The sequence below is a fragment of the Passer domesticus genome, chromosome 2 (assembly GCF_036417665.1).
Source record: "Passer domesticus isolate bPasDom1 chromosome 2, bPasDom1.hap1, whole genome shotgun sequence".
Taxonomy (NCBI): domain Eukaryota; kingdom Metazoa; phylum Chordata; class Aves; order Passeriformes; family Passeridae; genus Passer; species Passer domesticus.
The window spans coordinates 111,706,159-111,731,905 of record NC_087475.1 but is presented as its reverse complement, the minus strand read 5'-3'; the positions used below and the strand labels follow the sequence as shown (position 1 = coordinate 111,731,905).

At 39.2% G+C, this 25,747-nt stretch overlaps 3 protein-coding genes across 12 annotated transcripts in view; 2 read left to right on the top strand and 1 right to left on the bottom strand.

Moving 5' to 3' along the window:
- Positions 1 to 12,755, top strand: part of FILIP1L (filamin A interacting protein 1 like) — a 188,092-nt gene extending 175,337 nt beyond the window's left edge. For both annotated transcript variants that reach the window (XM_064410747.1, XM_064410748.1), the window contains 2 exons: positions 8,953 to 9,137; positions 10,424 to 12,755. In XM_064410747.1, coding sequence (XP_064266817.1) covers positions 8,953 to 9,137; positions 10,424 to 10,514 — 276 coding nt within the window. In that variant the 3' untranslated portion in view covers positions 10,515 to 12,755. The remainder of the gene's footprint in view (positions 1 to 8,952; positions 9,138 to 10,423) is intronic.
- The window catches only part of CMSS1 (cms1 ribosomal small subunit homolog), a 256,935-nt gene that overhangs the window by 207,099 nt on the left and 24,089 nt on the right, over positions 1 to 25,747 (bottom strand). For 3 of the 5 annotated variants that reach the window (XM_064410765.1, XM_064410767.1, XM_064410766.1), the window contains exons 3-4: positions 23,264 to 23,325; positions 22,650 to 22,847 (exon numbers count right to left, since the gene is read on the bottom strand). In XM_064410765.1, the coding sequence (XP_064266835.1) occupies positions 22,650 to 22,680 (31 nt within the window). In that variant the 5' untranslated portion in view covers positions 22,681 to 22,847; positions 23,264 to 23,325. Of the gene's footprint in view, positions 1 to 14,282; positions 14,497 to 22,649; positions 22,848 to 23,263; positions 23,326 to 25,747 lie in introns of those variants that run through there. The other 2 variants (XM_064410762.1, XM_064410763.1) reach the window with 2 other exon arrangements.
- Positions 15,207 to 25,747, top strand: part of TBC1D23 (TBC1 domain family member 23) — a 36,879-nt gene continuing 26,338 nt past the window's right edge. For 4 of the 5 annotated variants that reach the window (XR_010356867.1, XR_010356868.1, XM_064410751.1 and 1 more), the window contains exons 1-4: positions 15,207 to 15,343; positions 22,020 to 22,131; positions 22,379 to 22,484; positions 24,484 to 24,688. Coding sequence is in view for 3 of the 5 variants with exons in the window: in XM_064410751.1 (XP_064266821.1) it covers positions 15,309 to 15,343; positions 22,020 to 22,131; positions 22,379 to 22,484; positions 24,484 to 24,688 (458 nt within the window). In the remaining 2 variants the exon portion in view is untranslated. Of the gene's footprint in view, positions 15,344 to 21,115; positions 21,331 to 22,019; positions 22,132 to 22,378; positions 22,485 to 24,483; positions 24,689 to 25,747 lie in introns of those variants that run through there. The other variant, XM_064410752.1, reaches the window with a different exon arrangement.

The window sequence follows — 25,747 nt, the reverse complement described above, 5'->3', positions numbered from 1 at the left end:
TGCTCCCCACACCAGGGAAAAAATAATCAGAAACAGAATTGTACAGCACTATTTTCTGAATAAGATTCAATGGATGCTGCAGGGTTAGATGATGGAAATGGAGTAACCATCTGCAGGATGACTTTGTCCCTAGGAAACAGATATTGAGGCAGGCAAAACAAAAACTGACAACTGCCTAATCTCCAGGCTTAAGGAAAGACTACCAAAACATTATGTTACCAAGAAACAGAAGAGAAAATTATCTTATGGTTCAAATACAGCAAAGTGGGTGTATAAAAATGTTTTAAAATTAACACCAAGTTCTTTAAGTGGGAAATTGCTCAAAAAAAAAAAAAAGGCAAACCATAAAAATTTAAGCAGCATGAAGTGTTTTCACAGATCTGCAGCCAGTGGCCCCAAGATGAAGCTGAATTCTCTCTGTGCTGTAGCTAGCACATTATCCAATGACCCACCATACCGTGGGCACTCAGAAAGCCTCAAACAGCAGAGTTGCCAACTGAATACGAGTCTCTTCTGACCACAAAGCAAAGTATTCTTGAGAAACGTTTTTTGAGTTCAAGTGAAAAGACCTCTTTTAATCAATGTCTCTTCATTTCCCATGCAGTGATCTGACATCACAGGGTATTCAAACAGGGATGGGCCAAAGAATCTCCCTCCCCTTTTTCACCCCTACCACAATCCAAATTACAAAATATTGCCCTTTCAGTTGTGCTGTCACCACTTCCAGAAGGCAGCACTGTGAACCAGGTCAAGAAACTAACCTGGATTTAAAAACACAAAAGCTAAACCACAAACAAAAAGCCATATGCCACAAATCCTCATTAAACAAAACAAACCAAACCCCAAACAACCTCCACAAAACAGGATCCATTTCACAGCACAGCTTTATAAAAGAGCTACATCAGCATAACGAAATGGACAAGAAAAAGAAAAAAGGAGCATTTTGTAGTGCAGTTGCTGCCAAAGTCCTGGACCCATCACCACTGTCTGCAGAGATACAATCTAGCACACAAATACATCACAAAGCACTTCAAATATACAACAAACATTCAGCAGCGCCACTAAAATAATTCTGTATCTCTCTTGGGAGAGAAGTTTATTGACTTGTGCAAAATCCGAGCAAGGCAGCTTCAAGTGTGATTAGTACCTACACTTTTTTATCCTTGATTGTCTCATACTCAAGCCACTATAGGTCATGTTTTGTCCTGAAAAAAACTGGATAAAAAGTAGAGTCTTTTGTTGTAATTAGCATTTTATATATATTAGAAAAAATATATTTACTGGAAATAGGACTCTGATTAACACACCTTTTCATGTGGCCTTCCAAGAGAAAAACAGCCTACTCACAGACAGAAAAAAGCCATGATGGTAAAAGCAAGAGGGTCTTTTTCCTTCTCCATGCAGAACCTCTCACCTTTTCACCATAAAAATTGTTAACATGGGGAAAACATACTCAAAGCTTTTGAACAGACAATATTGATGAAGATATTTTCATATTAAAAGGCATGTACATGTATAAGCACAGTTTCAAACACCTTTTCAAACTGCCTTAAAAATACCCAAACACAAACATCCCTACGTGCCCCCAGTCTGCACTGAATAACCCTCCACTGCCAAGAATCTTTCTCAACAAATGGCAGAGCAGATTTAAACCAAGTGGACTGCTGGTTCTCTCCAACAGCACAGACACCTAAGCGCCTGCAGGAACACATCCGTGCCGGCATGCCCCTGTGCAGGACACAACTGCAATTGCAGCGTGTTAGTGTGCTAAAAAGGCCACACTTCTGTTCCTAGGGACCCCCAATGCCCTATCAAGGTGCCTGAGAGCCCCTGGGCTTTCAAGGGGCAAAGGGAAGGTTAACAATGAACAGCTGTTCATTCCAGCTGTGTGATGATGCTGATCACCCAGCCCCAGGTCACCTTGTCCTACAGGAGTTAACCCACAACATAACCTTACCCATCCCTGCATTCTTGTCAGCTATCTGCTAGAAATGAGTCTTTAACTTATCCAAAGTTTAAAATAATATCATCGCACTTGCCAGTGAAGACATGTCCCAAGAAAAGCAAGGCACATAACAGAATTTCAGAAACTGTAAATACAACTTCTGCCTCCAACCATTCTTCTTTTCCCCACCACCAGAAAGTAGATCTAAACTCTGCATTCAGGAAGTAAGATCACAGCAACACATTTAAGTGCATTAGTGTAAATTGTGCCACGTGTATGGAAATAATTTCTAACATTAATACTGATTTTTCTGTCAAATATGCCATATTATTGAAATCAAGAGGGCTGTAACAAAGCAAATATCAGCAGAAGAGTAGAAGACACATAAAATAGAGCTTAAAAAGGATGTCAGGGTATTTTTGAGCCTATTTTCTCACTATGACAACTTAAAACCTTCCAAATAAAAATCTAGTTCATATAGTTCTAAAAAACTTCTGCAATGCCAGCTTCACAGTTACCCAGGAATCCATAACAGGGCTGAAATACCCTTGTCATTAAGAATCTTTCTAATTTCTAAACTAAATTTATGTTGCTGAAATTGTACTCCAGTATTCTCTTTCCCATCTCCCCAATGGACTTTGAAAATTACTTTCTCTGCAACACATATTAGAAGACAATTATCACATTGCTTCTCAGTTTTGTTTTCTCCAGATTAAACAAACCCAATTGCTCTTCCACTTAATAGCTCAAGTACTATTACTCTAGATTACTGAGGAGTCATTTTCCCTCTGCTGAGCTGTTTATGGCAGTGTGACAATGCAGTGAGCCATGCCAGACACCAGCCTGGCATAGGTGTCACCCTAAGTGAGATAGTGGCAGTGAGGATGACACGGCTCCTGCTCACACATCTCAGCATAGTCACACACCCAGGTGTGCTGCATGAAAGGGAATCCAGAGCAACTGAGACTTCTCACTTTGGATTCCTAGAAAACAAATGCCAGGATCTAGCAGAAGTACAGAAAAGGAAGTATCTAAATGCTCTGTGCAGTTGAGGATGCCTAAGCAGAAATTTCAGCCAAAGCTTTCTGGCTTGGAGACCAAAGGGAATATTCAAGTTTATCACTTAATCTTAACTCGTTCTCACTTGCAGACCTGGCTTTCATTCTGACTGCATTCAATCATCCAGGAACAAACTTAAGTCTGGCAAGAGGCACGCTTGTGCACATACAGACATGGACTTCTGAGTAAAGGATCTTCAGCACCACCCCCTGGACACTTTCACTAATGCTGCAAATAATACTCACTCAAATTCCTTAAACTAAAAATTTAAGCAGTGAGAAAGAAACTTATCTAAAGTTATTTCTCCTAGATCAAGTGCTACAGTGACATAAAAAAAAAAAAGAAAACTTACAGCATAAATACTACATGCTCCCCCCCATTTAAATGAATAAAGTTCAAACAGGAAGCAAAGCACACATCGTACTTTCAGAAGGAAAAGGAAGGGATTAGGACCAAAAGCAGAACTACTTCAACAGCACAGAAACATAAATATTTTCTCTCCTTGACACTCCCACACACACTTGCCTTAGACCACTCCCTAAAGCAAGCATTGCATTGTGTTAAAAGCTGGTCTATATAAATAAGCTGCCTCTGTTCCCCATGGAGGAGGAAAAAAAGGTGGGTATGGACCCTGATATTTCAGAGCATGCTTTCTCATTGTCTTCTTGGAATTAGAAGGGCCATTTTCACATGAATGTGAAAATTTCTCAATTGTCACCTGTGCTAGTGTTTGCCACCATCCCTGAAGTACCCACTGTCATTTGCTGAGACAACAAATGTAGTCCCTGTGTAGAGTTCTCACTCTAGCCTGCTTTCTCCTGCCAATTCCTATTACAGGCAACTGATGTCTGCTTCAGGAGCTAATTTAAAAATTAAATTAAAATGCAGCCTTCTTGATTCTTAGATCATTTCTTGCCTTGAAAATTAGCTTTAACTGTTCATTTCTCCAACTAAGCACTGTTATTTTCCAAGCCTAATGCCTTGAACCAATATGGTGCTATTATACTTACAGACATAACACATAATATAATTTAAAAGTGGTCAGTTTAATGCTTTTGCGGTTGTCGTTGTTGTTGCAGTAATTATTTGATGATGTTTACTCAGACACATTAAGTAAAGGAAAACTGCCTAACTACTCAGACAGGTCACTCCTGGGCAACATTTTGTTTCTGGGGGGGTTTCAAGAGCATTAATGGGAACTCACAAGGGATCTCCAGAGCATGAGAGGCAGGTCAGCTTGTTTTTTGAAAAACAAACACGTCTTTTTTTTCCTCTTCTCTGACTTAGAAAGACAGCAAATATAAAAAGTGGCCTACTGAAGGGAACTCAAGAGACATAGCTAAACAGCAATGATGAACACAAAGCCAGCAAATTCAGAATACAAATGAGAGTTCAAAAAAGGATGAGAAAGACTAAGAACATTCATCTTGAAGGAGAAAATGAGCGGGTAGAAAGGATGCATACATTTGAAGAGAACTGAAGTAATTAATGGTGTGCACACAGATTTCCCATACATAGTTAAAAATCCAATTGAAAAGGCCCACCAAAATCTATATATAAGGGGTTTTTAGTCATTCAGGTCTGTCTAAAAACCAAACCAGACATCTGGAGAGAGAAGCCTGCTATGGCCAATGTATCTGCTCACATGCCTCTACACTAAGCAGCAGGGAAGGACCTAGGAGTATTGCACAAGGATTTTCAGCACACATACAAGTAAACCATGGCAGAATTTTATATTGGTTACTTCCAAGTGCTTTCCAGACAACTCCCACATAGTACCATTCCCTCCTTATGCATACATCTTACAGCAGCTTAAGCACTGATCTAGTCAAGCGACCCAAAATGTTCTGTTTAAAACTCTTATCTGAGATTTGTAATTTCTCAAGTACAAGTTTTAGAGAATAAATAAAGTTTAGGCCTTGATCTAGGTACAGGTGTAATTGAATTCAAAAAGCTAAGCGTCAGTAAGTGTTTTCCTTAAATTATTCATTCCTTCCTCTCTAGAATTTGTATTACAAATGATGAAAAATAAACCAATTTTTAAGTGCAGTATGAGGAGGAAGAGAACTAGATGGGCATTTGTCAAATCCTTGCCTTGATCAGAAGTTAGATTGGTACAATCACTGAAGTGCAAGTTCAGATGTTTATTTGCATAGGAAAAAACAGCCCCATAACACAACTGTTATCCTCAAGTTTGAGCCTATGCCAGGAGTTAGAGCAAGTCAGTTACTGTGGCTACAATCAAACATGACACAAGCAAAAGAGAGCAGTACAAACCCTGAAAGCAGATCAAACCTTGACAAGTCTCCATCAGTTATAATGCAGGCACTAAATGATAATAATGTAGATGTATTCAATATTGTCAATTCAGAACTGCAAAATACATAGTTTTGAATCATAAAGAAAAGAAGTGTTTGAAATGGAATCTGATGGCTCAGAACACCTATTGTCAATGGTGGTTTTAATGAGCTAGACACTGGTGCAAGCTGTAGGCCAGAGCACAGGGATATTTCAACACCTAACTTTTCATTGATTCAATAAAAGCTTACAGCCTGAATACCAGAGTCAGATGCACAAAACCTGTAAAAATCTGGGCCTATCAATACCTTCCTGAAGTACTAACATGGCTGATCAATCAACTCCAGACAATACTCCAACCACTCTGTAACCTAATGAATCTCTGAACTGGAACACTTTTCAAAAAGACCCTGAACCAAAAGAACAAACACAACTCTTAGAGATACAATCTCACTTTAACATGCAAGACTTCACATAAATATTTTTATCTGTTCACCTAAATATACTTGATGCATTTTGCTAATTACATTAGCAAATGATGGCTAATGTAATTCTTTCTCTAGTTGGGAAACCGACATGTTTTCTATCATTGTTATAATTACATCAGGCAGTAGCACTGCCAGTAACAGCCCACCCAAACATTTTATTCTCAGTACCATGCCTCATCTACCAGGCTATACCACATGGTCAGAGGCAAATTCTTCCAACTCAGTACTCATGGAAAGCCACATAGCAGTAATGCAATTATCCCCTCCAACATCAGTTCCTTAACACATCACCTTCAGTAATTGAAGCAAAATGCTTTTTGGTTTGGGGGCAAAGAGTTAATTCTTTTTTTTGCTTCCTTTCCTACTAACAATATGAATGCTAAAATCCCAGCCTACTATGAAAATGCATGTTGATTTTGTTTATTCAGCATTTAACGAAGAGTTTTAGTCGGGTTGAAGTGAAATACTGCGATGCAATACAAAAGGAAATCTTCGCTGCCACCTAGAGGTAAAATCTTGAAGGAACAGAGGGAAAGAAAAATGCATCTCCTTTTTCCTTCCTCACTTTCAAAGCCAAACTCTTTCCTTTCTCAATGCATTAAAAACAATTTCAAGTGCTACAAACTGAAACATCCTGATTTTAAAAATAAAAGCATGAAAGAGGTTTTAGACACTCAGACTACGTATCTCCTCTTTGGTAGTGACCAGTGTTAAATGCCTGTGAACATTAAGTACAGGCACACAGAGTAGAAAATCCAGCTTTTGGCAGCCTGCACCTTACGGCTGGAATCTTCACACATCTTTGTGTTTAGCAGTCCTTGATCGATGCCCCGAATCAGTACAAATTCTCTCAAAACCTATTTATATCATCACCTCAAAAATTGTCTGTCCCAGTGAGTTTCATTGCTCATTGACAAAGGAAAATGCTTTTCACATACCTTTAATCCACCCTCAGTGGATGCCCCCTCAAGCATACTAGAAAATTGCCCTATTCACCATAATGCTACATTTCTGCTGTTTATTTTTCTCACCACCATCTATTTTCCAATCTTGAAGAGGTTTAACATATGTTATTAATCTTCACTCAGAAGTAATTTCGTAATTGATAGTCTTTGCCACCTTTTTGGCATTTTGGCATACCCTTTCTTGAGCTGTTCGGACAAAACCCAGCAAAACATTCACAATGTAGGATGGTTTGGATTCACACACTAAAAAATGATGGGATTTGTTTTCTTCTGTTCTTTTCCTAGTAATTCCTAACTTGTCTGTTACCTTTTTAACAACTGCCAGTTCCTGAGCAATGAGGACAATTTACAGGGATTCCAAGACCCGTGTTCTGACTGACAATAAATATCACTACTGTACATGAACTAGTTTTTCCTACATATATTATTTTTCAATTGTTAACACTGAACTGACACACATTTTTTACTCACTAACGCGAGTTACTGTCGGCTCTTGCTTCTAATATTCTCCCTGGTATAACATATGCAAATATTATCATTTCAGCACTGTCTTCCTGTGCAGTTTATGAATACGTTCAGTATCAGAGGTGTCTGTGAGATTCAGATCCTATCTTCACTATACTATTAAAAACTAGGTCACTGCTCTGCTACCTATCCACTTGTCGCTTATCAATCTTGAGAATTTTCCTTGTTTTTCCACAGTTTGCCACAAAATCTGCTTGCACAAGATTCTTTTGTTAGAGACCACTATCAAGGGATTTTTTTAAAACTTACCTAGGTCTTTCCCTCCCACATGGGTCTCATCATTAAACAATCCAATAGCATGTACCTATATAGCAATATCTGACTAACAGACCTGAATATTATCCCTGACAAGAAATGTGGATGTCTTCACAAAATCAGTAACCAAACTTATTACTTAACTGACATTTCTACACTTTGATCAGTTCAGCAGTTACATTCATGAATCTTCACTCTAAAGCGGCATTGCGCCCCTCTAGCATCACCAACAATTCCAGTGGTGGATTGCACATCACTGACAAAGATTCTGCAATTTTAAAAATCATCTCCTTCAGAACTCCTAGAAACGTATCACACTGTTCTGGGAGACTGTTACTATTTTATCTCTTTGTTATCAAACTTTAATTAAGCCCAGACTGATTTTTTTTCCCTTCCTCATGATCCATTAAGCACATCTGTGATGTACAAACTTTCCCCAAATTCCTCCACACTGAACACATGCAATGATCTGATGTTGGTTCAGCTTTATACTATTGAAAACCCCTGTCATACATAATTATCTACAGGTAAATGGCAAGCTTTTGATTTGTGATTATTTTTATTTTTTTAAACTTGCCCAGCCAGATCATTACAGTCACTAGAGTTGTGATCTAGCTCATTCTTACTCATAATTAAGTCACCAGAATTCCAATTTTCTACTGTCCTCACTTGAACACAATTTCCATTTTGTTTTTAAAAAAAACCCAAAAAACCATTAAGTGAAGTTCTTTTACCCTTAGCATGACTGAAAAAGTTATATAAAAATGCTTGTGATGCAGAAAGTTTTTCTCATGAGTACAGTATGTTTAATAATCCTGATTTCAGATAATGGTACTTTTCAAACAAATTTCTTGCCTTTATAGTTCTTCACCCCTTTTCCATGCACATAATAACTTTTCTGGGCATATTTACATTTTTTGCCATTAAATATGACTACGATCATTCTGGAGGGGGAGCTGTCTCACAAATACATTAATTTTGTGTACACTGGTCACTGTCAAAGAATGATCTCTCACAGTAAAGTATGACCCAGGTATTGTCCTCTGCTCAGGACTGAATCAAGATTTGCTTCTGCATGAGGAAGTTCTTTGATTATCCACCAGAGAATTCACACAGCTCAATCCTTTCCACTGCACCACTCACCCAGCACCTAGGGTTGATAGTCAGCCGACAAACAGGAAACCCCTCTTATTTATACTCTGAGTTTCAATCCATTGAGATTCTTTGATATTCCCCAATCAAGTGGGCAAGTTAAATACAAAGCTTCTGTCTCATTACAAACAAGATAAAGGAAGTTTAAACAAAGTTCTAAAAGCAGTGCATTCAGGTTTACAAATTGAAAAAAGCACTACAAAGCTGAAAACACTGCTTGATTCTCCTCCCTAATGCATGATTTATTTTCTTGGTTTATTTTCAGATTACCAATACGTTCCATCGTTCAATTCCAACTCGGATCCCCAAACCAAAGCCTGCAAGCACAACCAAAGCACCTGTCAAAATTCCTGCTGGACAGCTCAACAAACCACTCCAAGACAGTCCTTCTGGAAAGATACGCATTATAAGGACGGTGTCTAAAGCCTGCCTTCAAAGTGGAGGGAGAAGGTAAATACTTTTCTGTGATCTATGACATTAAAATGGATTTAAGCCATGTGAATCTCAGCAGCAGTTGTTGCAACTGGAGAAAAATCAGAAACCATCCACATGGTCAGCACATCAATGGTCACCAATCACAGGACATCAAGACAGCCAAACTCTTAGGAGCAAAGCTAACTGCATGTCTGCAGGGACCATGCTCTGCTCCATTTTTATGATGCATTTCCATATTTTGCCACTCACAGTACAGGAACACAAGACACAAATAAGTTTCCACGATAAATTCCGTTCTGACATGTTCTACAAATAACAACAGTAAGGTTATCTCAGCAGATTTACAAAAACATGGTCAAATCACATGAAGAGGGCTTGCAGAAGGTGTCATGTTTTCAAAATTGGTCTAGCCAAGAAGTGTCTCAGTGTGGATATCCTAAGTTCAACATTAAGGGTGGAATGAAGAAAGGCATGGAAAAATCTGCTCTTGTATAACACATTGAATTTAGAGAAATGCAGAGCTCCTTGCTGTGCCAAGCATCACTTTAAAAGTATGATATAAAGATAAGTAGCATCCTCCCCACTAGCATGATTATCTCCACTCAATTCATGCAGATGTTATGTCAGGAAAACAGATGTGAGAATCAAGATGGATATTGTTTGCATCAGCTATATAAACTTTCACCACTTGGACTACAGTATTTAGATCTCAGTTCACTTAAACAGTATTTTAGAACTGATCAAAATTAGTATCAAGCTTAACAGTAAGTTGTGGCTTACACAGAAGTGCAACTTTATTCTTGCATTCCTCCACAATTTTGCCCTTCCTTACAACTCCTCACATTCACTTAAAATATGTGACCAGATTCATTGCTCCTAGTGAAGGTTTGGGGTTTTTTTAACTGAACTTTTTGCACAAGAAATTTTAGTTCATACATGAGAGAATTTGCCTTTTTGCTTTTCTTAAAGCATAACTTCTTTAAAACACTTAGAATTCAAGGTTTCCCTTCAGCCAATACACACACACACAAAAAACTCAAACAAAAACCACAAACCAAAACATCAGAGGAGACTCCATGCTTGTTGTTTCCAATTTTCTGAAAAATAGCAATTGTTGCCCTGCAAGAAAATTTCTCACTGTTCTATAGAATGTTAAGAAAGACTAACAAAGTACCACTACAGCAAGGAACCCCCACACAAGAATCCTGTAATACCAATTAACACTAGTTACTGCTTTAAAATATAAAAATTAATTTATTTCTCTGGTATTAATGTATCACTCATTCTTCTTCCCCTAACAGAGCGCATTCCAACAGTCTAAATGGCTCAACTGACAATACATGGGAAAACTCCTTACACATAGGTGTTTCTTTAAGAACTGCCAAATCCTAATTCCTAAATACAGCAAAAGCTGGTGGTGATCACAGTGCCATAGCCAGAACTGCAATCCTTTTGCTGAAGCAAGGAGAGATTCTGATGCATTCAGTTACCTGATTTTTCCCCTTCATTTCACAGCTAAAAGTTTAACTTAACCACTGAGACAGCACACAGCACTGCTGTGTGACTGTTTTTGCAAACCCACAAGAAACTTCCCATGCCTTCCTCGAGAGCTTCACAAAAAATTCTCTACAAATACTTTAAAAAAGTTTTAAAAGATCAGCCTACTTAAAAATTATTTCAGCTGCATCTTATGAGACACACCTGTGATAATATGAAGACATTAAAGAATTACTTTGCCACAGTAAAAATGAAAGGATTTCCATTTTATTCAGCTGTCAAGTTCTGAGAGTCCTTATCATGTGTGCTCAGATCCCAACACAGCTTACAGAAGTACACCATTGCAACCTGCAGAATGAATGCACATTGATGTGAAGAAACACAGATTTAAAAAGCAGCCATCAACTTGGCATGCTAATCAGAAAGATGTTCAAGTACTGACCAAGTTCTATTACAAGGAACAGCAAGTCATTGACGAGGCAAAAAAAAGATCCAGCAACAGACCTCAGCTCTGATCAAACAGTGCTCCCACTGAATGCACTACAATGAGGAGTCTGCTTCTCAATAGCTGCAAATCCCACATTACAAATTTATATTAACTGGCACCCTTCGCGACAAAGAAAGAAAAGAGAACCCCTGGCAAAAGAATTCCTGCAATTCCTGCAATAGCATCCTTTGCTTTAGAGCCCACACAGGACCCCACAAGCACTGCCAAATCATCAGCTATGGTCCCATATTATATTTCTCACCTATTTTTGCTGCTGACATACAAGAGTTTTGCTCCTGTCTTGCAACGACACAATTAATTTTTACCTATGAGGGTCATGCCCCTCATAGGTAGATCCTACTTAAGGATCTAAAACTGACAAATGGGGATACTGCACTCCTACGGGATTAAGGGCGATACAGAAAGCATGGAGAATGAAAGACAAGGAAGAGCAACCAAAAAGGAGGAAACTGGAAGAATTTCTGAAAAATGGAAGTCCATCTCTCTCCCTCAAACTGACTGGGAGATGAGGCACGCTGGCTACAGGCAAGATCTGGACATTTGTAGTGCTGTGAGAATTGCTCTTTTCTGTTCACAGCGGGAAGAGAAGAAAGTTGGGGTCCTTCACCAGTATGAAATAAACTCCTCCAAATTCCTTACCCTTTCCCTTGTAATTCTGAATGCAATATAAAAATCACATGAAAGTCTGGACAAAGTTGTGACACAAACTGGAAAAAAGGAAGGTAAGGAAGTCCTGCAGTTGCATGACGTGGGACATATGTAACACTAAACTACGCTGCTAAGTGGAGAATAATCCCCAACAGCTCCCTCCACAAATCTCATCTCAAAGGTTTGCTGAAGATGTTATTAGGCAAGATTCTTTAGTTTTTGTCATGTGACGTGATACAAAGATGGATAATCCCTTTAGCATTTTTTGCCTCGGGTTTTGTGGGCTTTTTTACACCTAAAAATCAATTTCAGTAGGGTACATATTCACATCTTAAGGTGAGAATAATTACCTTTGATTTTTAATATGGACTCTAAAATAATTACTTCAAATGACATGGCCAAAAGCAAATTTAGAATTACATATCCATACATAAGGATATATATTTATATCTATTTTGTGTTTTCATACTCTTTAGGTGGAGTGTATGAATGACGTTCACACTCATTTTAAAAGTAGCCTTTTCTAATTACAAGTGGCTAAAATCTAAAACACTTTTGAGAGCCGAATTCTGATGAATATACTGTAAATCAGAGCTTATTCTAAGGTTAATTTTAAAGGATCTGGCAAAAGATCATTATTTCAAAAGTACATCTGAATTCTGCTTTGCACCTGCAGTTATGGCAGAGATGTTATTTTTAAATAGGTCAGCAAATGAGGTTGGATAATATTTTTTTAACAAAACTTCATTTTTCACAGAAATGAAATTGACCAAGTCTTGCAAAGGTGCTCACTAATGTGCAATTATTTTCTTGTATTGCTGCCTACATCATGCATTGTGAACTGTGATTTCCTCTTTTATGCCAACTGATTTTAAAACATTTTACAGTATTGATAAGATGCTGTACAAATTAACCCTTCGTTTTACCCGTTTTACGTGAAAAATAGCTACAAAAATAAAAGTAACAGATGTTTTATGTTTCCTGTTAGCTTCTGTCAACTTCATCTGACAACAAACTCCATAAAAGGAGCCTGCCAACAAATTTACAAAGGTGGGCTGCAGACAGCAGAGCACGTGGTTTGCACAACACTCACCTGCAATCACTACTCATAACACACTCAAAGAATGTTCTTGGAGTAAAGTTTACAGGATTGGGTTAGACACCTCCAGAGGCTATTTTCCACCTGAATTCTTTTAGCAACTCAAACATGCTATTGCGATAATCCCAAGCTTTTCATAACTGGAAAAGTTGTCTCACCTCAAAGTCAGATGGTTCATCTCTCCTGTCAAGAGTTCACAAAGTCCTGCTCTGTGTCCAGTGTCTAAAGGAAAGCTGACAACATTGTAGCAGTCAGCTAACCACGCACCCCAAATGAAAGCTGTGGTGGCAGAACGTGCAGGTAGGCTCTTAAGAAAAATTCCTAATGAAGAGCATTTACCACGGGAACTGGGACTGCTTAAGGAACCCACACGAGACTAAAAATAAAAATTAAAGGCTCAGAAACCTAATTAGGTCTTGTGAGCCCTATTACATACATACAACTTTTATGGTGCTTCCTCTCTAACTATTCTCCAAGTACCTTTTCACAGGAAATAAGCACCAATTATCAAGACACTCAAAAAACTGGAGTCTTTGCAGAGGTGCAGATGACTCCCAGTAATTCCCAACTCTTACCAATATTGTATTAAAAAAGAAATTTTAAAAAAATCAATAAAAAGGGCACTATAAAGTCAAAATTCATTCTAGTTGCCCAGATCTACCAGTGGCTGGAGAGAACTAACTCCTGCCCTTTTCCAGTAACACATGGCCAGGGTGATGCGACACACGCCAGTGAGCACATGGGAGATGATTTTCAAGTACCACAGACACTTTTCCCTCCAAAGGCTCTACTATGGATTTGCTGTTCCCTAGGCCTTACAGAACTGCAAGTTCATGCTGCTAATGGCAAACACAATCACAGGATAGTCTGAGGTGGAAGGGACCCACGAGAATCATCCATTACGCAAAAGCCTTTCATTAAACAAACTCTTTGGAAGAAAATACAGTTTGGCAGGTAAATGAATGCAAGGGAGAGGTGAGCTCTGAATTCAAACCAAGAGGTTTTCCCATTCCCCTCGTCTCGCTTTTAAAACTTCTCGTAAATGTATTTTTGTTACGTGGGTTCCTGCTGTTCCTTAGGTTCAGGTATTTTCATCTCCCGCTCCATCGTCTATCCCAGGGCTCAGAGCAGACTGGACATCACCCCGCTGCAGACTCTGCTTACAAGCAAACCCGCCCTCGGTAGCAAGCAGGGAAAAACAGGCACACGGAAAAAAAAGCGACTGAGAGTGGAAAAACCTGGAAAAGCAAATTAAAAGCAGAGAAAGGAAAGGCGGAGAGGGGAGGTGGAAAAAACACCCAAAACCCAACGAAAACGAAGGGGGGCAGGAAAGGAGGGTGGGGGGGGCTGGCTCTTAGGCAAAGTGCTTCAATCGCAGCGTGAGGGGCGAGCCCCGGGAGAGCAGTACCTGGCGTGCCGCCCGCCGCGGGCTCGCTGTCCCACCACGGCTCCTCCAGCGTGTCGCCCATGCCGCCACAGCCCCCGCCGCGCCTGCGCACTGCGCACTGCGCGCGGGGCCGGGCCGCGCTGCCGGGGGACGGCGCTGCCCCGGGCACGGCCGCTGCCACAGCTGATACTGCATCTTCCACAACATTCGCTTAATTGCCTCAACCCGGTTTCACGCCGTAAAATACCTGCTGTCTCGGTTGAGGCAATTCACGTAATCTTTTCTGAGGAGCAGAGAGGTGCCTGCCTTGGAATGGGCGTTCCCGGCCCTTGGGAGCCCGCAGGGCAGGCGTGCCTGTCCCGCGTCTCTTCCCGCAGCAGCCGTCCCGCTCCGCCTGGGCCTTGCCTGCCGGAGCACATCCCGAGGCAAGGCGTGCAAGCGAAACAGAGCAGTCAGTGTAAGGACTGGAATCTCTCGTACGGCGGCGCTGTTACTCCGTGTATAACCCGCTCCAATGATTTTTGTCAATTTCCATTGAAATATACTAATTTTTTCCCCCTTTGAGGATGCAGGTGGGTAAGGAACGCGCGTAACAGAGAGCATTAGTGTTGTTCTGCCCAGGCTTGCTAATGGCCGTCACCAGGTGATTTTCAGCTCTTGGAAACTGCGTGAAATTTGTGAATTTCTGTACTCGCGGAGTACGTCCAGCTTGTGGCACATTAAACACTGCGGGGGAAGTCACTTAATAATCAAACCCACATCTGGCAGAGCTTTATGAAAACCGAAAACATTCAAATCTCCGGCAGAGCCGCGCCCCCGCCCCGCTCCAGGGGCGCTGCGCGGCCGCTCCCTCAGAGGCCGCCCCTGCCCGGCTTCCGCGCTTTGCGGCCCGCGCCCTCGGCCCGGCGGCGCGGGAAGGAAGGCGGGGACCGCAGCCGGGAAGGGGACGGGCTCCGGGAAGGGGACGGGCTCCGGGAGGAGCGGCCTCGGGGAGGCAACACCTCCCGAGCGCGCTTTACGGCCGGGCGAGCGGGCACGTCAACAGCTATGGCGGAAGGCGAGGAGGCGCCGCCGGGCAGCTGGTGAGTTACGGGGGTGTGGGCGCCCTCCTTCCCTCCCCGCCGCAGCGGAGAGAGGCCGGAGCGCCCCGGCCGCCGCCGCTCTCCCCTGGGACGCGCCGCGCTCGGGGCGTGTGCGGGGTCGCGCTGGGAGCCCGCCCGGAGCCCCCAGCGAACGCCGCCGGCGCTCGGCGGCTCCGGGTCCCCAGGGAGGAAGGGGCCCGTCAAAACACGGGCGAGACACAGAATGGGGGCCGTGCCCGGCCTGGAGCCGCGGTCGCTCTAGTTTAAAATGACAGCTTTAATATGCGGTAGGAGCTGCTCCGGGTGTCTGCGTGGAGTGGAGTTGCTTTGTTCAGTTCAGCTTCCCGTTTCTCTGCATTCCTGCTGTCAGGAACAGGTGACAGGAGTGGGTCCTGCCTCGTTTTCTGAATGATTTTGCTCACTGCCTTCCTTTAGCACAGCTATTACTTATAATGGATTTTACATTGAACCCCTAGGACAAGAATAGAGACTATTTCTGGAGCGTGTATAGGATCATTTTGATGGTAACAGTGATGTGATTTTAGTGTTCGTTGCATGCGTATTCACTCAAGATTGCTGAGGCTTAAATAAACATTGTGTTTAAACACTGAAGCTCTTCTTGCTACACCCAACATCTCCATTTGCATCTTCACTTTGTTTTTGTCTTTGCGCTTCTGCATTGCATGTGATTTCTTTCTGTGGCTCTGTGCCACACCATTGCTCTTTGTCCCTTCCACGTATATGCTTTTCAAGCAATTGCTTTACAGACCTGCTTTTTATGATCATTTCCAATCTGAGTTCCAATCGTTCCCAAGCTGGTTTTGCTTTTAGGCTCTATTTGATGTGGCAGATTCAAAGTTAGCTGCAGACTGAGCCTAGCCTTCTTTGTGCTTAGTTATGTCACTGTAAAGAAGCCAGAACACACACACACACACACAAGTGTATGTGTAAACTCTTCTTTGTCTAGTTTGGTTCCAGAAATACAGCTCTTGGTTAAAACAACTTCATATCATTAACTAGAAAGTTAGTTGGTGTCATTTTTTATTCTTGTTTTTTTTTCTTTTATTTACAGCCTCAAAATTTATGAAGCTCTTTCTGTAAGCACAGTGTTGCATAAGCATCATTTCTAAATAAAGGCCTGACTGTTGGGCCATTTAATTACAAAGCAAGGGATGGACTCCCTGACAGTGCACTCTCAACACTTTGAATATAACCCTGGACATTAAATAAGAACCATACCTCAAATGCCTCTGAAAAAAATATTCCAGATGACTTCCTTTACTAATATTGGGATAATATTGCTGTCTCCCAGATCACAATTAACTTCTCCAGAATTTTTGCTAAGGATGAGAATGAGTGTGCTTCCAGACACATTTCAAGGCACAGCCTGCATTGTTGATATTCTGATTGGCAGCTTCAAAACTATAGTCAATTTTATATGCTGATGGTACTAGAAAATGCAAACATGAAGGCATTTGTTAAAACAGATTTAAGTCTTTATGAGAACAATTAAAGAGTTATGCTTAAATGCTATATTAATATGCGACAGTGCATCCTGTTACTAGAGGTATGAGGCTGTGAATGACAGAATTGCATTCCTTATTGCTTGCTTAGAAACTTCACGTGGCTTTTGGGTTTTCCTGTTTTGGTTTTTGTTTAAAAACCAGTTTCAGTGAAGTACTTGCTTTTTCAGTTATGGATTTAAAGTGTTGTCTGGTATTTATATTTCAATGTTGTTAGTACTTGCTGTTGAAAGAGCTTTTTGATGTAAATTACTACACTATCATATTTTGAAGTATATAAGATTTCAAATTTTAAAAATACCCAAACGTATAATGATACATATGTATGCCTGAGCTTTATTGGGAGCAAAACAGGCAGTGCTGATCCCGTGTCCTCTCTTAACTTCCTTAGGAGGATTAAAAGGCAGATGGAGTTTTGTAACAGCTCAGAGGCTGGTGCTGCCCCTTGAGTGTGTAGAATCCAGATGTGCTCACTAACATACAATTCCCTCTTTGATTTCCCTGTGTTGTCATGTGGTGCTAGTAGAAATTATTTGGGTGGGGGGAAGTGTCACAAACTAATTATGAATTAAACCCCTCAACACCTGTACTGACTGCTTGATGTTTTGCTCAACAGAAAACAGAAACCTTTGCCACTGCACAATGAAAATTAAAAAGAAAACCCAGCATCACCAAACTTATGTATAGAGAAAGATGAGAGTGTAGGTTTTTTTCTTCAGTAAATATAAGAAGTTCATATCAACACTTTTGATTTTAAAAATGAGCAAAATCAGGTAGACCTTGTTTACTAAATATTTCTTCTGAGCTATTTGGCATATACTCAAAAGCTAATTTGAGAAATTGCCAGCACTGTTTTGTTCTGGGAGACATATCTGTCCAAAGCTAGGAATGCTGTGAAACACAAAGGAGGCAGGCTGCTTTCAAACTGCTGTAAAATCTTTTTCTTTTTGTCTTATTTGTTTATTTTAATCATAATTTCAGTCAGTGCAATACAATGTAGTTAGTACAACGTGTAGACACAAATAAGATGGCTTGTTATTAGTTAAAATGTTTGTAATTGGAAGTTATAGATTTTTCTTGCCTCATTTATCAAGGAAATCGATGGTTTGGACCTTATTTTTCTTGTTCAGGTTTTCAAACAGATTAATGGTTATGAATTAATTTCTAAAACCTTTTTGTAGATGTTTGTTTAATACTCAAGCTTCAGGAAACTTGCTCAATTAATCATTTTTAAGATCTGTACTTGGGAAATCAGGACCTGAAGTAACTAAATATAACTGTAACCACAGATGGAATTGTTCCTGTACATTTAACTTTGCATTGGAATAACTCATTCTATGGGTCCCAAAATGCACTGCAAATGCCTAAAACAACAGGGTGACAAACCTAGTTTCCATATATCTTTCCCATTCTCACAATCTGCCTAATTAGTACTTGGAGCCATAGTATTTCTTCTGAAAGCCCATGAACAGAAAAGTCCCTTCCAGTTAAGCATGAAATTGAAGAAAAAATGTCAGGGAATTGTTTTTCTCCAAAATTCTATTGGAGAATAAATGGTGATTCAATGCTGTGCTGGGTACAATGGATATTTTGAAGCAAATGTGAGGGATTGATTTTTGTTTGTTTGTTTTCAGTAGAGACAAACACTCATTAATTTCAATTCAATATAGCTCTTGTTGACGCTTTTTCCTGGGAGTCAGTAAAATCTTGAGTTAAAAGTAGGAACCGTAGCAATGCCTTCTATAAATGTATGAAATTGATTGTAGTATTCTTAACACTTCATGTAGTTTATTTATCACTTACTATTATCTTTTTTCTGCTGTTCACATTCCGACACTTTTCATCCATTCTCTAGTATTTATGAGGGATTATTACTAAATATCTCAGTTGTATATAAAAAATACTTAGAAAAAGTGGCTGAAGCTGAATTCCCAACAGTTGATCAATTTTTCTTGCCATCAGCTTACACATCTTAAGTTAAAAAAGGTCCTGTTTAATGTCTGTGAAGACAGCTACTTATTGAATATGTCACCAGACTGGCATGAATGTAAGAGATCCTTCTGTAAGTATGGAAATTTACTGCAGATGCACTAACTGGAGCATTTTGTATTACGACATTTTGAGCACTATATCATGTGGGAATTTACCTTTCAGGCCATGGCTTGGGTGTAGGCTGGAATTCCACACATCTAACCAAAATTTTGAGTAGCACCTAGAGACAGGCAGTGGAGCTGTGGCAGAGCAGAAGGTGCAGATGTTCAGGTCTGGAGGAGTGTTTGCATAGGGAGAAGTGCTGCTTTCTGTTCAAAATAAGTGTAATAATTACCCATGTGAACAGAAGACTTCCTAGCTGCTCTTCACTCATAAAAGACAAGGATTCAGATTGCTAGCAGTTCAGTGGAATAGTTATAGAACAACTGACGGAAATAAGGTAAAGCACAGCGAGTGGACATGTGTTAAAGTATTGAAATTTCATGTTTTGTACTTTGCAAGTTGGCCTGAATAGAAAGTTTATTAGAAAAGAGTTTACTTAATCTTTGAGAAGTCCTTACTTACAGTCTGTGAGCAATCTTGTAGTTGATGGAGGAAATGAGCACCTAATTGAATCACAGCAGAACAAAGCATTTTTCCCCCCTGCTGTTATTTCACTTAACTCCTTGTTGGTAATGCATCACATCTCATCATGTGGCAGATGGGCTTTGTGAGGTGAAGTGGTAAAACTGGCTTTGTGAAGTGAAGTAGTAAAACTGGCATTTGCCTCTCATCTTTACAGTGTAGAAAGTGGGGGTGACAGCACTTGGAGGAAGTTTTTGCAAATGGTAATATATTGTCAAGCAGCAGAAGCACACATTTGCAGAGAACACATTGAAGCTGGTGTTAGATTCACAGCTTCTTGAACGCTGGATACTAGTAACTGGTAGAATTTGTACTTGTGGATTTGTGAAACATTCTTTGCCAGGTGATTCTGTACTTAGTGTAGATGTAGTTTTAAGTGTCGTTTCAAGTAAAAATTACTTTCTTATTTTCAAAAGAGTTTCTTTGGGTGACGTAGAAATGAAGTTAAAGTATAACAATTTAAGACCTTTCTACTTGAAATGGAACATGTACACAGCTGTTGCATTCATTTCCACATACCTGTTTAATACTTGGCTGTAGTTGTAGCAATTAGTTGCAGTTCAAGACCTGACTGTTGTTCTCTAGACCGTTTTTCATACACAGTGCTCACAGAAACGTGCAATGTGTCTAAGAGCACCTCCTACTCTCCAGCTGATGCTTGATGTTGGCTTCTGTTGAAGCTACATCATCCTAGAGTTCATGTAGTTCTGCTGAGAGCTAGGAGGTCTCTTTGTGTAAATGTCCTGGAAATACTTGATTTTTATTCAAGGCTAACTGATCCATTCATTTAACTTTTCAGACATTGAACATTGTGTACACAACTGGGCAACAGGATTGGTGATTGAAGTACAAGTGTGCTTCCATATTCTGCTTCTGCTCTGTTTCTGTCTCAGGAAAGCGATTGACAAATTATACAACCTGTAGCCCTATACAAAACAGACTTTGGGATTTTTTTCTTTTTTTCATAATACTAAAATGTGAAAATACAAATTTGTGAGAAAATAAGGCAAGTAATTCTCTTTATAATTTATGCTTTCTTTCGTCCAGATTTGGAAAATTACTTGAAAAAAAGTGGAGTTGTGCTCCAATGTATATTTGAAATATGATTTAAAATGCAGACCAAAAAGTAGTGACAAAGAAACTGCCTGATACAACGCAAGGCAAATGCTTACTCTTCAGACCTGTAAATACTTTGATAACTCTTGAGTAAAGCTAGCTAAGTATTTGCATACCTTCTTCCAGGTCTGAGATTTTAATCTTTTTGTCCCAGAAAATCAGAAGTGTGTGTTTGAAGTTTTCAGGAGACCAAACTTGTGAACTTTTATATCAAGGATGTGGTTGTGGCTATATGGAAGTTAAAGTAGACAAGAGTTTAAGAGCTGACGTTTTTTCCTGTGGCTATTTGAATTGACTGCACAGTAGTCATGGATCAATTGAGAATTGTACTGATAACACTTTAACATCTGTTGCTCTGTGTGTATAAATAGATGTGTTATTCACCAGGAATCCATCTTCCCACGTGAATATCTGTCCTAGAGAAACAATCCTGTTCTTTGTTTTGCTCTGGCTATAAACCCCCTGGATGTGTTTAACTCCTGGGGTAACTGAAGAAAGCCTTTCTGAAGGCAGATGTCAGAGCAAGTAGAGAAGAATTGAGGATATAGCAAGGGAGAAGTTTTGCCTACGGGACCTATGTGTCACTGCCATTGCTATTTTTCCAGTGAACCTGTTTTGCCACTGCTCTGCTACATGATATTGAAATCCTGAAATCATCAGATGTGGTTCTCCCATTACTGACAGCATGGAAACATTGAGCCAGTCTGCAGAAACTATCAGAGAGATTGTAAAGTAATCATTCCTGAATGCTGAATTTCTTCTTATCTGTAATTCTTCTGAACTTTTGTTGTCTTACTACAGCAATCATCATTAGTGTTTGTCTTGTCAGTTTGTGTATTTTGCTACTCTCTATATTATTAACATTTTTGTATATGTTAATTCAGTTTTGTGCATATGTCCATACTTGAAATACTACAACTGTATAGTTAAATAGAGTTTCACTAAAAGGTCTTTTCCCGTTTCAGGGAAGGTGAGGTTAAAAGCTGACTGTTCTAAACCTTTAAAGAAAGTGTTCTCTTTTCTAGGCCAGCTAATATTTTATTTAAAATAACTCCACCATCTAATTTAGGTGTAATATTTGCTTTGTGTGTGTGTGAAAACTTGCTGAAATTGAAAGTTGCTGAAAGTTGTAAACTGCAACTGAATTTGCATTTTTATGATACATTTTGCAACCTTGTCACATAATGAAAACAAAAAAGCAAACTTTTTTTTTGGTATGGAAGTTGAATGGAATTACAAGTTGAATGAGCAGCTTTAAAGTAGAGAAATAAGTAACATTTTGCAAGTATTTCTTTTTAGTAATTTCCAAGTTGTTTTATAGCTTTGCATATGTGTGGGATTTGCCTGACAGTAGCCTTCAGTCTACATAAACATTGAAAAATAGTATAATTGATTTTTTAAATTACATTTCATTATTTTAGGATAAAAGATCTTGCAGACGCTCTAGAAGAAGGAGGTTGTGATCTTGAAACTGTGAGAAACATCATTCAAGGAAGGCAGTTGCCTGCTGATCTGAGGGCCAAAGTCTGGAAGGTAAATATGAGCTTAAATCAAGAAGCAGGAAATACCTGAAGTTGCGTTTCATTTGAGGTAAAAGATTTAATTGCCAGGGATCTCTACAGAAGAGATGTAGTACTGGAATTTTAACATCCATCTGGTGATTCAGTTTAAGAACAGTTCTCTTATTTTCTTTCTTTTTTTTTTAATTACTGAGTTTAGTAATTGAACAACTGCAAAAATACACTAAAATGTTTAGAGGGCTTTCTATTTTTATTTTCAGATTGCACTTAATGTAGTAGGAAAGGGGGACAGCCTAGCATCCTGGGATGGCTCCTTAGACCTACCTGAGCAGAGTATAATTCATAAGGATTGCCAAGAGCTAATTGGTAAGTTCTGTTACATTTAGATCATCAGTTTGAAAACTTCTGTATTCTCAGTTGTCTTAAGACTTTATTTCAATTAAATTATCCGAACGATGTTTACATTTTGGAGGAAGATGAAAGAGCAGATAAAAATCAGTAAGAAACTGTAAGAAAACAATAGTATCTTACCTGTACACAGACTCTGGGAGGGTGACATCATGGGAGTTCAAAGTATTAGCTTGTATATGATAGTTTGCATAGTCTGAAAGCTTTGTGAGATGAAGAGATGGTAATCATTTTCCAAGCTCCATCTTTTAAAGAAGACATTCTTTATTTAGTGTCCTTCAGGTTTTTAATTGTGGAAGGTCTGGTTCTTAATCTGAAAACCTGTTGTAGCACAAAAATGCATATAGCATTTGAGAGAAGAAATATATTAAACATTTTGGGCTTCAAAAACTGTTTTAAAGAAAGATACTTTTTAATAGCATTTTCAGCAAAAAAATGAAAGGCTGTGTTTGTGCAAGCAAGGTGCTGCCAGGACAAAGGAAATAATAATCTGGTATGTTTGCAAAGAGCTGTCACAGGATCTGCTTGGCAGCTCATTACAGAACTGGTGAAACCCCTGATGTGATGCAGCAGCATTGGTATCAGTGATCACTTGATGGAATCAATGCTGACTCATAAATCAGGATACATCTCACAACTTCAATAAGAGAATCTTCTATTTCATTACCTATCATTTTATTTATTCTTGTGCAAATGAAAGGGCAGAGGATGGAGTTGGTGCATGCATACATACTTACCATTTCTGAAATGCAGTTCTACACTTTCTAGCCTGGTAGGAGTTATTTTCCTTCTCTCTGTCCTGTAAAGGAAAGAGATGGGGGTGGAATTTCCACTCTCTTTTTTAATCATAGTCTCTCTTCAGGAAGATGCAAAATGTTCAGATTATATTAATGACATACAAAATTAAGCACTTCACTGTCTGATAGTTCTCTTTTTGTATTTATTGGCAAATATTTTGTGATATGTAAGGATTTAAACTGATAAGGGGACCAAATGTAAAGTTCAGAAAGAAGGTTATATGAAAGAAAGAAGGTTGTATGAAAGAAAGGTTACATGGAGAAAGAAGGAAAGAAGGTTATATGGAGACTTCAGAAAGAAGGTTATATGGAGATTTCAGTTTTTCATTGGATTAAATGTCTCTATTTCAATGTTTTAGCAAAGCAAGTAGTCTCCAAAATTGAAGTATATCCTCAGTTAGCATGTGAGTTTTATGTACTGTTTTATTTTTCTGAGAGATAGAGAAAAGGAATGCCAAACATTGACTGGGTTGTCAATATTCTTGATGGGAAAGTATTAGACTTTTGTAGTAAAAAAATTTACTAACAGTCATGAGACTATGGTCTTCTTGTAACTGAGAGGGAAAGATTTTTCCTAGAAATTTAATGCCACTATGTTAATGTAGTGTGTACAGGTCTCTTTCCTCCATCCTGGACATAAAAAAATGTGATTTATAAGTTAATGCTAAAATTTAAGTCTGTAAGCCTGGCTGATCTAAACTTCTGATTTAGATAAATTTACATGTCAGTCAGCTTTTGAGGAATTGAAGGTAAGCATTGTGGGTTGATCTGTGTTGAAATTCAAATGAATTTGTTGTAGAGCTGAGCTAAGTTGTGTGCTGAGCACATCAAATAGGAGTAGAAGAGGAGCATTCTGTGCATTGAAAGAATCTACCTCTTTTTTTTTTTTAATAGATCCTGGAAACCCCAAACTTCTTTCATCCTGTTGTTATGTTATTTAAATGTCTTACCCTACTGGGTTTATAAAGTTACTTGTATTCTCATACCTTTTTAATGCCTTTCTGTAAGAATTTAATCCAAATAGCCAGCTTTTTGTCTGTCTGGTTTTGTTGGGTTTTTTCTCCAGTTGGTCCTTATTGATGCAATTGTGCTATGAAATAATCTCATCCAATTTCTTTGAAAAGCCTTTAACACAGTTTGTATTACTGTGCCTGTTTCAGACCAGTTGTCGGTGCCAGAAGAAGAGAAGTCAGTATTAACTTTGGATATTGAGTCTGTTATTACTTTTTACTGTAAATCACGCAATGTTAAATACAGTTCTTGCCTTGGCTGGATACATCTGCTCAGACCTCTGGTGCACCTTCATTTGCCCCGCAGTGATTTGTACAACTGCTTCTATGCTATCATGAATAAATTCATTCCAAGGTAAAACTCTTTCTTTTCCATATGTACTATTTTTATTGGCAGTAGAAGTATTCTCTGAAAGATATGTATGTTGGTTTTGGTTAGAGTAGTATTGTTCCTAGCCATGTTGTCAGATTCTTTCATATGATGATAAATTTCAGTACCTCTTGGTTTGAAATCCAGGATATGGTTGGGTTGGTTTAAGATACAAAGAGTTAGCTGACTGATGTGACTGATCTAGATTCAATATGCCTTTTAAAGAGCTATCCTTTCATGCAATATCAAAACCATTTTTTATGAACTAATTCGCATAGGTTATGTGGAAGTGGTTTTTTGTTCCTTTTCCTAGCATTTTTATATCTAAAATACTTCTATCCCTTCAGAAACAGTAATTCATAAGCACTAATGAAGTCTCAAAATCTCTTTAGAAGTAGTTAATATTTTCCTTATGTTCTTTTGAGTTGGGACTGATTTTTTTTTTTTTAAGTTGCCAGATATTTTTAATGACAAATACTAAATTTGAGCTTTTCATGCTGTTAGATAGATGCTCTCCTTAAAGTGAGTTTTTATGTATGTTGGAGCACCATGACACTTCAGCAAGGCTGGATAGTCTGTGATTAAAGGTCTTAGTCTGATTGCCTGGAGAGGAGATTCCAGCCTGGCTGTGGATATGTGCCCAAAATATGAAAAATGCATGTTTGCTGTAGTGGCAGGAAGGAAGCATTTATCAGTCCTGTCACTTGACTCAACTCGTGTCCCTTTCTGCTCTGAAACACTCTTGGGCTCTGTGAGCTGTTTGGGGATGGTGGCAATATGGCCACATCACCCCTGTGCTGTCAGCTGTAGAAGGCTTGCAGAGTATCTGGTGTTTGAGCTCCTTCTGTAGCAATCTAAGTGGAGTTTCAATGAGATGCAGGCTGTTTCCTGGTTTTTCTCCTCAGTGGGAGGATGAAACACATACACAATTTACAGTAGATCAGTGAATCTCTGCTCCATGGGTACCATGATAGACTTGTTTTGAGATTTAAATCTGTTTTAAATACTCCTGTATTACGTAATCTGTCAGGCAGTATTTCATTC